Source organism: Mobula birostris, chromosome 22 (genome assembly GCF_030028105.1).
Source record: "Mobula birostris isolate sMobBir1 chromosome 22, sMobBir1.hap1, whole genome shotgun sequence".
Classification (NCBI taxonomy): Eukaryota; Metazoa; Chordata; class Chondrichthyes; order Myliobatiformes; family Myliobatidae; genus Mobula; species Mobula birostris.
Genome location: NC_092391.1, coordinates 51538100 through 51551374, shown reverse-complemented (window position 1 = coordinate 51551374; position 13275 = coordinate 51538100). Strand labels below are relative to the sequence as shown.

Genomic DNA, 13275 nt, shown 5'->3' with positions numbered 1-13275 from the left:
CCTCAGCCTGCTGCCCCAGCACACAACAGCAAACATGATGGCACTGGCCACCACAGACTCGTAGAACATCCTTAGCATCGTCCAGCAGATGTTAAAGGACCTCAGTCTCCTCAGGAAATAGAGACAGCTCTGACCCTTCTTGTAGACAGCCTCAGTATTCTTTGACCAGTCCAGTTTATTGTCAATTTGTATCCCCAGGTATTTGTAATCCTTCACCATGTCCACACTGACCCCCTGGATGGAAACAGGGGTCACCGGTACCTTAGCTCTCCTCAGGTCTACCACCAGCTCCTTAGTCTTTTTCACATTAAGCTGCAGATAATTCTGCTCACACCATGTGACAAAGTTTCCTACCGTAGCCCTGTACTCAGCCTCATCTCCCTTGCTGATGCATCCAACTATGGCAGAGTCATCGAAAACTTCTGAAGATGACAAGACTCTGTGCAGTAGTTGAAGTCCGAGGTGTAAATGGTGAAGAGAAAGGGAGACAAGACAGTCCCCTGTGGAGCCCCAGTGCTGCTGATCACTCTGTCGGACACACAGTGTTGCAAGCACACGTACTGTGGTCTGCCAGTCAGGTAATCAAGAATCCATGACACCAGGGAAGCTGTGAAGCCCACTGTGGTGGTTTCGTGTGGGGAAGGGGTATAGTCATGAGAGCAGGATGGGGGACTGTGAGGAGGGGTAGGAGGGGAGAGTGGAATATGTGTTGGTTCTGGAGGTAAACAGGCTTTAGAAACATTGATACTGCAGTTCTTTGAGGAAACAACAAGCAGAATAGACAAAGAATGATGTTTACTCGGATTTTCAGGCCTGGATTTAGGATAAGGTGCTGCACATGAGGCTGTTTAACAAGGGCCCATGGTATTACAGGAAAGTTACTATTGTATCAAAAGAACAAGCAGGCAGGTAGCCTTGTCTGGCTGTCTGGATGCAATTGGTAAGAAAGTCCAGAATACAGTTGTAAATTAACTTATTGAGTCCCAGATTGTGTCGTTTAACGGTTAACTTGTTGGGGAATATGGTGCTGAGGTAGAACTGTAGACAATAAAAAGCATTCTGGCATAGTTGTCCTTATGCTCCAAGTGTTCCAGTGCGGAGCAATGGAGATGACATCCTTGGTTGATCTGTTTGCCTTATAGGCAAACTGGTGCTGATCCAGAGCAGCAGGGATGGTGTTCTTAACGTGGGACATAACCAGTCTCTCCAGGCACTTGGCAGATATGGAGGTGAGTCACTGAGGCATGTTACTCATTGTCAGGGTGTTGAGTATAAAAATCAGATGTAGCTCCAGTCATTTGGATTATCATGTGCACATCTGGTTGTCACATTAAAAGGGTGATGGATACAGGACTAAAGGTGTTATATTTGAATTACGGAATAAGGTAGATGATGTAGCAGTGCAGTTAGAGATTGGCAGATATGTTGTTGTGGGTATAACGGAGTGGTGGCTGAAAGAAGATTATAGTTGGGAGCTTAACACCTTGTATTGAAAGGACAGGCAGGTAGGCTGAGGTGTAGTGTGGCTCTGACGATAAAAAATGAAATCAAATCCTTAGAAAGAAGTGACATAGGATCGGAAGATGTAGAATCGTTGTGGGTAGAGTTAAAAAACTGGAAGAGTAAAATTACCCTGCTGGAAGTTACATATATACACGCCTCTGAACAGTCACCAGGAGGTGGGATACAAATTACGAAGGAAGATAGAAAAGGCATGTAAAAATGGCAATGTTGCGACAGGCATGGAGATTTTAATATTTGGGTAGATTGGGAAAATTAGGCTGGTTTTAGATCCCAAAAGGAACTGTTAGGATACAGTGATCATAACATGATAGAATTCTCCCTGCATTTTGAGAGGGAGAAGATAAAGTCAGATGTATTAGTATTACAGTGGAGTAAAGGGAATTACAGAGGCATGAGGGAGGAGCTGGCCAAAGTCAATTGGAAGGGGACACTAGCAGAAATGAGACGGCAGAGTAGCAATGGCTGGAGTTTCTGGGAGAAATTTGGAAGGTGCAGAATAGATACATCCCAAAGAAGAAGTAGATATCCAAAGGCAGGATAGAACATAGAATAGTACAGCACATTACAGGCCCTTCGGCCCATAATGTTGTGCCGACCCTCAGGGATGAAGCAACCGTTGCTGAGAAGTCAATACTACATAAAAGCAAAAGAGTGGGCATATAATAGAGGAAAAAAATAGTTGGGAAGTTAGAGGATTGGGAAACTTTTAAAAACCAACCAAAGGCAACTACAAAAGCCATAAGGGGCGAAAAGATGAAATATGAAAGTAAGCTAGCCAATAATATCAAAGAGGATAGCAAATGTATTTTCATATATATGAAGAGTAAAAGAGAGGTGGGAGTAGATATTGGACCACTGAAAAATGACACTGGAGATGTAGTAATGAGGTAGAAATGGTGGATGAACTGAATAAGTATTTGCATAAATCTTCATTGTGGAAGACCCAAGCAGCTGTTCAAGGGTATCAAGGGGTAGAAGCCCAGGGTTCTGAAGAAGGTGGCTGAAGAGATTGCGGAAACATTAGTAATGATCTTTAAGAATTACAAGATTCTGGCATGGTTCTGGAAGAATGGAAAACTGCAAATATCACTCCACTCTTCAAGAAGGGAGAGAGGCAGAAGGAAGGGAATTATAGGCCAGTTAGTCTGACCTCAGTGGTTGGGATGATGTTGGAGTCGATTATTAAGGATGTGGGTTTGGGATATTTGGAGGCACATGATAAAATAGGCCAAAGTCAGCATGCTTTCTTTAAGGGAAAATCTTGCCTGACAAACTTGTTTGGAATTCTTTGAAGAAATAACATGTAGGATAGACAAAGGAGAATTGGTCAACACTGTGTGCTTGGATTTTCATAAGCCCTTTGACAAGGTGCCGCACATGAGGCCGCTAAACAAGAGGCCATGGTATTATGTGAATAGAGAAATAGCCGATTGACAGAAGGCAGAGCATGGGAATAAGGGGAGCCTTTTCTAATTGGCTGCCAGTGACTAGTTGTGTTCTGCAGGGGTCAGTGTTGGGACCACTTCTTTTTATGTTGTATATCAGTGGTTTGGGTGACAGAATTTATGGCTTTGTGCTAAATTTGCAGATGATACAAAGATAAGAGAAGGGGTAAGTACTGTTGAGGAATCAGTGATGCTGCAGAAGGATGTAGACAGATTAGGAGAATGGGTAAAAAGTGGCAGATGGAATACGGTGTCAGGAAGTGTACGGTCATGTGTGTTGGCGGTGTCGGGAAGTGTACGGTCATGCGTGTTGGTGTCGGGAAGTGTACGGTCATGCGTGTTGGTGTCGGGAAGTGTACAGTCATGCGTGTTGGCAGAAGGAATAAAAGTATAGTCTATTTTCTAAATGAGGAGAAAATTCAAACATCCAAGGTGCAAAGGGGCTTGGGAGCCCTCATACAGGAATCCCTAAAAGTTAATTTGCAAGTTGAATCAGTGGTGAGGAAGGTAAATGCGATGTTGGCATTCATTTCGAGAGGACTAGAATATAAAAGCAAGGATGTAATGCTGAGGATTTATAAGGCACTGGTGAGGCCCCACTTAAGAGAACTGTCAGCAGTTTTTGGCCCCTTATTTAAGAAAGGAGGTGCTGACATTGGAGGGGGTTCAGAGGAGGTTCACAAGAATGATTTTGGGAATGAATGGCTTATCATATGAGGAGCAATTGATGGCTCTGGGCCTTTATTCATTGGAATTTAAAAGAATGGGGGGGGGGACCTGATTGAACCCCATTGAATGTTTAAAGGCCTAGACAGTGTGGATGTAGTGACAATGTTTCCTATGGTGGGAGAGTCTCAAACAGCCTCAGATTAGAGAGTTATCTATTTTGAACAGAGATGTGAATAACTTCTTTAGCCAAAGGGTGGTGAATCTGTGGAATTTATTGCCACAGACATCTGTGGAGGTCAGGTCATTAGGTATCGTTAAGGTAGAGGTTAACAAGTTCTTGATTAGTTATAGAGTTAAAGGTTATGGGAAAAAGCAGGAGAATGGGGTCGAGAAGGAAATGGATCAGCCATGAAGAAGCGGTGGAGAAGACTCGATGGGTCTAATTCTGCTCCTATGTCTTGTGTAAGCTTTAAAAAGTTCGCAGTAGAGGTTAAGTGGATGTTGCCTGGATTAAAGAGCATCAGCTATAAGGAAAAGTTGTACAAACTTGATTTGTATTCTCTGGAAAGTCAAAGACTGAGGGCAGACTGACTGAACTGTATAAAATTATGGTGTGGATAGACAGTCAGAGTCTTTATCCCAGATCAAATAATAAAGGCTAGAGATTTGAGGTGAGGTTAAAGGAGATTTACACAAGTCTTTGTTAGACAGAGAGAGGTGGGTGCTTGGAACAGCTGCCAGGAACGTAGTGGAAAACGATATAATAGTGGTGTTTGAGAGGAAGGGATGTGGATTGCATCCAGTTTAAACTTGCATCATAGCGGACCCAGGCATCATAGGCCCATTGCTGTGCTGTTCTACATTCTCTGTAAAGGTTTCAGTTCAACTGCTCTACTAATAAAACTCCTTACATTAAAATGGGTACGATTTAGCCCTGTATTCTTCCCACAGGCCGTATCATGCCTGTGTGTGCTCTGCCTTCAGGAATGACTGTTTTTCTTCTGTTTTGACTGTACATTGACTCTGTGCTCCCCCTGTCATAGATTGGTTACAACCATCTCCAACTCATTATTCTAACCTGCTAATATGGTTTACTCAGGCATTATGTCAACTGAAGTCTTTCATAATTATTGTACTAGTCACATGATCCTTCCTGGCTACAGTTTTTGTCTATTTTCGAGTACCAGGCCACCTCCATTTTCTTTATTCCTTTCAAAAGAGTCCTAGAAAATTTATTTACCGACCTCAGTCACTTGTCAGGATCAGAATCAGATTTAATGTCACTAACATATGTCATGAAATTCATTGTTTTGCAAAAGCAATATATTGGAATACATAAAAATAACTACAAATTACAAAAAGAAATATACATTAAAAATGAACTCTGTAAAAGGGAGCAAAGAAGAGAAAGAATAGTGAAGTAGCGTTCATGGGTTTAATGTTCATGCAGAAATCTGGCAGAGGGGAAGAAGCTGTTCCTGAATTGTTACGTGTGTGCCTTCTGGCTCCTGTACCTGCTCCCTGATGGTAACAGTGAGAAGAGGCATGGCCCAGTTAATGATGGATGTGCTTTTTTGAGGCATTGCCTTTTGAAGATGTCCTTAATGCTGGGCAGGCTAGTGCCCATGATGGAGCTGACTAAGTTTGCAACTCTCTGCAGCTTATTTCAATCCTGTGCAGCAATGCAACCAGATAGAATGCTCTCCACAGTACAGCTGTGGAAATTTGCAAGAGTCTTTGGTGACATACTAGGGTCTCTTCCAACCTAGAGATGTTGACACCCATGAACTTGAAACTGCTGTTTCCCCTGCTGATCCCATGATAATGACCGGTGAATATTCTCTCGACATTTCCCTTCTGAAGTCCGCAGTCAATTCCTTGGTCTTACTGACACTGAGTGTAAGGTTGTTGTTGCATCGAAAGCCACTTCGTCTGCCTCGTCATCACAGTCTGCCAACAATAGTTGTGTCATCGGCAAATTTATAGGTAGCATTTGTGCCTAGCCACATAGTTGTAGGCTTAGAGAGAGTAGAGCAGTTTTTTTTTTAAAGCGTGGCATGTCATACCAGACATTCAGCCATTCTTGTCTGGCACGTGGTGTCAGGATTAACCGGTTCACGTTATGAACGTTCCTGACTCGACCCTTGTATTTTTTACGAAGCCGAGTGGCTAGCTCGACACTCAACCCGGCACGGATGGAAAGCGTGCTCGGGGGTGGCCCGACCTGGATTCGAACTTGGGAACCTTCGCTCCGGAGTCCAGCGCTGATCTCACTGCGCCACCAACCGGCCACCAGTAGAGCAGTGGGCTAAGCACACATCCTTGGGGTATACCAGTGTGGACTGACAGTGAGGAGGAGATGTTATTTCTGATCTGCACGGACTGTGGTTTCCCAATGAGGAAGTCAAGGATCCAGCTGCAGAGGGAGGTTCAAAGACCCAGGTTTTGAAACTTGTTGATTAGTCCTGAGGGTATGATGGTGTTGAACACTGAGCTATTATAAATAACCAGCAGCCTGACGTAGGTGTTGCTATTGCCTGGATGATCTAAGGAAAGCCAGTGAGACTGCATCCACTGTAAACCTTTTGTGGTGATGGGCATACTGCAGCGAGACTAAGTCCTTGCTTAGGCAGGAGATTCCAGCCATGACTAACCTCTCAAAGCACTTCATCACAGTGCACTTGAGTACAAACAGGCGACAATCATTGAGGCAGCTCACCTGTATGATTGTCGCCTTTTTAAAGCAGGTGGGAACTTCCGACTGCAGCAATGAGAGATGTCCCTGACACTCCTGCCAGTTAGCTGGCACAGGTTTTCATTATCCTACCAGATACTCCATCAGGGCCTGACACCTTGGAAAGGTTCACCCTCTTAAAGGATGTTCTGACATTGTCCTCCAAGACCACAGGGTCATCAGATGCTGCAGGGATTCGAATAGCTGCAGCTTTATTTTCCCTTTCAAAGCACGCATAAAAGCATTGCGCTTGTTTGGGAGTGAAGCGTTACAGGCATTCATGATGTTAGGTTTTGCCTTGTAGGAAGTACTGGCCTGCAAACCCTGTCATAGCTGATGTGCGCCCGATTCCATCTCAAACTTCAATTGGAATTGTTGTTCCGCTCTTAAAATAGCTTTAAGTCATAGCTGCATCTCTTGTATAATTCTGGATCACCGGACTTGGATGACACAGATCTAGCCCTCAGCAGACTACAGATCCCCCGGTTCATTCCTGGCTTTTGGTTTGGATATGTCTGCTATGTTCTCAAAGGCAGACGCTCGTCCACACAGGTCTTGGTGAAGTTGGTGACACCTGTGGTGTATTCATTCAGGCTTGAAGATGAATCCTTCAATATTGTCCAGTCTACTGACTTAAAACAGTCCTATGAACGCTCCTCTGCCTCCTTCGATCATACCTTCATAATCTTCCTCATTGGTGCTATGGTCTATGGTCTTTAGTCTTTGCTTGTATGCCGGGAGTAGAAGTATAGCCAGGTAATCAGATTTTCCAAAGTGTGGGACAGGATAGCACGGTAAGCATTCTTCATGGTGGTATAACAGTGGTCAAGTGTGTTGGCTCCTGATTCCACAGGTGATATGTTGATGACAGTTCTTCAGTAGTGGTAGTGGTAGTAGTTGGTACTTGGAATCATATCTTGTCTGTTTCTGTGAATGTAAAATTGTCACCTTGGCCCTTAAGCTTGGATTTAGGATTGTATAATTTCCAGACCTCTCTGGCCTTCCAAACTCTCATTGTATTTCTCTGCTCAACCTCCCATCACTGCCAAACTCGTTCTAGTAAACCTGCCCCTCAGAACATTGGTCCCAGCCCCAAGGTACAATCCTCCTTCCTACCTTCCCCCTGACTGGTCCGAGTGCTGCAAGGATCTAAAGCCTCCAGACAGCCATTCACTGCACCCTGTTCACTCCCGTACCACAACGGGAGAAATCCAGAGATTAATACCTCAATCTTCTAACTCCCTCTGGGCCTTGTAATGTGTAGCCACATGGTCCATGACCTCTGGTTGCTCACCCAGTCTTTATTGACCATTAGCTTCACAGTTTTTCCCAACTTTTTTCCAGAATGTTGCTGTACTGAAAAGTTTGTTTTTTATGGTGATGGTATTTAATGTTTCACTTTCTTCCAGAACACACTACGAACGCCTGTGTATACCACGTCAATGCGACGGAATGCAATGGGTGTTGGACTGGTCTTTGAAGCCGATCTCTTCACCACCAGACACATTTCACACTGGGTGTTACAGGGTGTCTGCCTCACCCTGAACTCGGACTGAGTTTGCCAGTGTGTAGTACGGCAACAGGGTCTTCTGCTCCCAGAACAACAACTAACAGTGAGGGAGGGAATGAATTTCTCTCATTCAGTGAAGTAATCAATGACAAAAACTTACATAGCAATAAATTCTCATCAAATAAATGTAAGGATTAAAGAATTAGAAGTCAGTATGTGCAGTACACTGAATGCCTCTGCATTCAGCATTCATTCTTTGTCCTGAACCTGGTCTGTGTTTCCTCTAGAGCACATTCTTCACAAGACTTATCAATATACCAATTACTGTCAGAGGTCATATGGAAAAAAACTTTTTAAACACCAAGATGACATTAGCATTGTGTTTAGTGGCTATAATGACAGAGGAGCTACTGTGGAAATCGTGAGGTTACTTTCAGTGATACCCTGCCCCTCCACTTCTCATTGGAGCACAAAGGGCTTGAATGGTACTCTGGCATTTTTATATACCGGGCAAATATCTTCCTTTACTGCAAGTAATTAAAGTTTTTAATGGGGACCTCAGCAAATCTGAATTCATGGGTAACCTTTGTAATTTGCTGACATTTCAAAGCATAATGGATTTTAAAATGTGAAATTCTTTATAAAAATAAAGTTTTATATTTCTGCTACCCTAACCAAATGTGTACGTACAAATTTCTGAATTTTGTAACTTATTTTCAGTTAATTAGAAATCTATTTTTCCCTTCCTGGTCTGCTGCCTTAGAACCCTTCACTGTAGCTGGCTGTTCAGCAAGATGGCAACCTCAGTATTGGCTGCCAGGTAGAAGACACTGTGGGTCGGTGAGCAGACAAGTGAAAAGCTGAATAACAACTGGTGAAAATTAGGGTGTGTGCAGCAGAATTTTTGGAGGACTCAGAATTCTGAAGATGCCGAAAATCTGAAATACTGTTAGAAATTCTCGGCAGGTCAGGCAGCAACTGTGGAGACAGAAACATTGTTAATGATCATCTCTCAATATAAACACTAAATGGTTTGGGCTGCTTTTGTTCACAATCCTGTCACATTGTCTTGCTCCTAACTTGGTGCAAACATTTAGGTTCAATAAGTTTCCTCAAATCGACACTGAGACCCCTGTGACCTGCCATCACCCCCCACCCCGCTACACTTTGCCAATGAGCTACTGAAGTCTCACACAACACTTCAAGCAATGACTTTCAGAAACCAAATCATCAGATCATCAATATTCATTTAATTAGATTACAAAATCGAACTTTGTATAAATGTAATGACCTGAATAAGTCTATGAATATTTGTTCCAGTATGGTCACAGCACATTACATACAGACAGGCAATGGTTAACATGCTGCCAGCTCAGCTTTGTCAAGAGGTGCACAACACGCAGATGTCAAGGAATATATCAGACAGTCACCTCATCAGGGCCTTCACCATTAATATTGGTTTTGCTGATTGGATGTGTTAGTATTGTTTATTCAAGCTTCCTTCTCTTTCGTGATTCTAGCTGCTCAGTGTGGCAGTTTTCCTCAGACCACTAGTGCAATTTGATTATTGGTAGAAGCAAGCAGCAGATTATACATTGGGCTGACAATTAACTACAAAAAAATGGAACAAAACTGCTTTCTGGTAAACTGTCAAGTGTTTGGCATTTATATTTCCTATCATTAAAAACAAAATTTAAAAAAAAGTTGCGTGAAGTTTAGTCTATATTTGTGCACAGTTATAAAAGCAACTAAGCCAAGAGAAGCAGAGATTTTTTTGTTTTGTTTTTTTTTTACACAGTTCTGTCTGTCCCCGAGTGCTTCCTAACCACCTTCCCATCATTAACCTGGTCCACTGCCAACATTTCCACTGCAGCCTGAGCCTGGTGTGGGATTCGATGCGCCACACCGATGTGATGGGGCTTGTGTTGCTTGTCTCTGGCTGGGCTATGCTGCTCCACAGAGCCCCGCTCGGAGGGAATGGGTGGAATTGGTAAAGGCTTCTCCTTTATCAGATGCAACTCGGACTCCCCCCGTCCCTGGAGAAAAGGTGTTGGGTCTGGCATGGCGTCCAAAGGCTCAGATCGCAGAACAAGCTTTCTCCCGTCAGTCCCAAGTCTGTAAACCTCTGCAAACTCACTGTTCAATGGAGTCGAGAGACTCTTCTTCATCCTGCGCCGTGGAGTTTCTGGCATCTTGTCCTTGGGTGGAGATGGTTTATAGTTGGAGGAAGCAGACCCAGCAGTGGACGAAGTGTCTGTGGCCCCACTGCTCGATGCCATGAGCTTCTTCTTGGTGGCGTGCAGCTGAGAGGTGAGGTAGGCGATGGTGCTAGCCCTCTGCTCCAGCTCGCTGGACAACATGCCAAGCTTGTGACCCTTCAGTTTCAGCTCCTCCAGGTACTTCTTCTCTCGTTCCTTCATTGTATTCTCCAGAACCAGGATTACTGCATTCTTCTTCTCCAAATCCTTCAGTAATTCATTGTTTTCGTCTTCTTTAGCTTTAAGCTGCGTTTCCAGCTCTTCATACTTTTTCTTCAATTCCTCACTTCTTGAATCACCATTCCCTTCAAAGAAACACAAAACCCATCAGAGGAAAATCTAGCAACTTTGATGTGTGTTGTCAGAGGAAAATCTATTCTCACTTGCTCTGACAGTAGAAAAAACTATGACTTTCTGAATTCAGAAAAGAGGGAAATTATTTCAAAGACAACTAAGAGCAGTGGGCAAAACAGTACACTGGAGACATTACCTGAGGCAAGGGTTGGTGAGATTCAGAGTGGATCTGGCAGGGAGAGTAGCAAAATCCACATAACTGGCAGTATTTAAGAAGTGTCAAAATGAGCACTGGAATCACTTCAGCACAGAAGGGAAATTGGGTTAATACGGAAAGCTGTCCATTGGTCAGTAGGGATGAGATGGGCTGAATAGTCTGCTTCCATGCTGTACTACAATACTCAGTTTTGGCTTTTGGCCAACCGTTTTCAGGAAATAGACACTGTGAATACATTTAGCTGCATCAATTGTTTTTTTTTTAGTTTTGGGTCACATTAATAACTTGCAAATCAACATGTTTGCTGAGGAATAAGGAACAGGAATAGGCCACCGGTGCAAAGATAAGTCTGCCTCGATAGTGGCTGATCTAATTCTGGCCTCTGCACTGCTGGCCCACTCTCTCCCCATCCCCGGAGTCCAAGTGTCTGTCAAAGAGTCACGGACTCTAGACTGTGATGGAGAATTCCAAACAGTCATGACCATTGAAGAAGTGCTTCACCTCATCATAAATATTCCTTATTCTGAAAATAGTTCTCAAATTCCACCCAGGGAAACATACCCTCAATACCTATTGCATCAATCTGCTCAGAACCTTACACATTTCAACAATATCACCTCCAGTATGTACAATCCTATCACCCAAGTGAACTCCACACTGCCTTCAGTGGAAGAAACCTTCCTCAGATAAGGAAACAAAGCAAGTGGGAAACAGGGCCCTGATACAGAGAAATGTTACATGACCCATTTAAAAGACACCATGGATAACCACACTCTGCACTAACGAGCATGACCTCATTGCTTTACAGAAATATCACCAAAGATGGGAATTATATCTATATTCCACAGTGAAGAATATACGTATTCTGGGAATGAAAGATCAATTGCATGAGGAGTGATTGATGGCGCTGGGCCTTTGCTCTCTGGAACTTAGGAGAATGGTGGGGGGGGGGGGGCGAATCACATTGGATGTTGATAGGCCTAGATAGAGTGGATGTGGAGAGGAAGCTTCCTATAGTGGGGTGAGTCTAGGCCCAGAGGACACATGCTCAGAACAGAGGAAGGTCAATTTAAAATGAAGATGAGGAAGAACTTTCGATAGAGGGTGGAATACGTTGCCACAGGCAGCTGTGGAGACAGATCATTGGGTCTATTTGGGTGTTGATAGGATCTTGATTACAAACAGAGAGAAGTAAGGAGAATGGGGTTGAGAGGGAAATGAATCAGCCATGGCCAGATGGCAGAGCAGAGTCAATGGGCTGAATGGCCTAATACTGCTCCCATTTCATTTCTACATTTAGAGTTGGCAGGCAACAAGAAAATGGAGTTGGATTTTATAACGAGGGATAGTAGTTAGATAGGCAGCACATTTCTAAATGAAGCTAAAACAGGTGATTTTGTAAACAGTAGAGACATCAGGATCTACACATCAGCTGGGTAAGGGGGCTGAGGATAAGTGCGAGCTGTTTTATTTTGGGAAGAGAAATGAGTGTAGGATCTTTACAGTGAATGGCAGTATCCTGGGGAGTGTTGTAGAATAGAGGGACCTAGGCACACAAGTACATGACACCCTGAAAGTGGCATCACAGGTGGTTAGGGAGGGGAAGGAGGATTTTGGTCCGATGGCCTTCATAAATCAGGGCACTGAGTATAGTTGTCGTAATGTTATATTATGGCTGTACAAGACGTTGGTTATTGAATATTGTGTTAGTTTTAATAGGAAAGATTCCGTTAAGATTTATGAAGATGTTGCTGAGACTTGAAGGACTGACTTACAGAGAGAGGTTGAGTAGGTTGGGAATTTTTCCCATTGGAATGATTTTATAGAGGTGTATATTACCACAAGGGATAGAGATAGGGCATACATTGTCACGAGGGACAGAGATAGGGCATACATTGTCACAAGGCATAGAGATAGGGCATACATTGTCACAAGGCATAGAGATAGGGCGTACATTGTCACGAGGGATAGAAATAGGGCCTACATTGTCACGAGGGATAGAGATAGGGCCTACATTGTCACGAGGGATAGAGATAGGCCTACATTGTCACGAGGGACAGAGATAGTGCGTGTATTGTCACGAGGGATAATAGGGTGTATTGTCACAAGGCATAGAGATAGGGCCTACATTGTCACGAGGGATAGAGATAGGGCCTACATTGTCACAAGGGACAGAGATAGGGCGTGTATTGTCACAAGGGACAGAGATAGGGCGTGTATTGTCACGAGGGATAGAGATAGGGCCTACATTGTCACGAGGGATAGAGATAGGGTGTGTATTGTCACGAGGGATAGAGATAGGGCGTGTATTGTCACGAGGGATAGAGATAGGGCGTGTATTGTCACGAGGGATAGAGATAGGGTGAATGTGCATAGACTTTTTCCCAAATCAACAACTAGAGGGCAGAGGTTTAAGGTGAGAGGTGAGTGATTTAATAGGGACCCGAAAGGCAACCTTTACGCCTAGAGCAATAACCTGCTTGAGTAAGTGGTGCGGCAAATACATTAACAACATCTGAAAGACTCATGGATAGGAAAGGTTCAGAGGAACTTGAGGAAAATGCAAGCTGATGGACATCTCCATTGCCACTGACCAGTTGGGTGAGGTGGTACAAGTACGTAGT

General features: G+C 43.7%; 2 protein-coding genes across 3 annotated transcripts in view; one reads left to right on the top strand and one right to left on the bottom strand.

The window, feature by feature from the left end:
- Positions 1 to 8607, top strand: part of dnah10 (dynein axonemal heavy chain 10) — a 283837-nt gene extending 275230 nt beyond the window's left edge. For both annotated transcript variants that reach the window (XM_072240729.1, XM_072240730.1), the window contains one exon: positions 7782 to 8607. In XM_072240729.1, the coding sequence (XP_072096830.1) occupies positions 7782 to 7928 (147 nt within the window). In that variant the 3' untranslated portion in view covers positions 7929 to 8607. The remainder of the gene's footprint in view (positions 1 to 7781) is intronic.
- Positions 8608 to 9159: 552 nt separating this feature from the next.
- Positions 9160 to 13275, bottom strand: part of ccdc92 (coiled-coil domain containing 92) — a 60568-nt gene continuing 56452 nt past the window's right edge. The window contains exon 5 of the mRNA XM_072240175.1: positions 9160 to 10445. Within this exon, the coding sequence (XP_072096276.1) occupies positions 9673 to 10445 (773 nt within the window). The 3' untranslated portion in view covers positions 9160 to 9672. The remainder of the gene's footprint in view (positions 10446 to 13275) is intronic.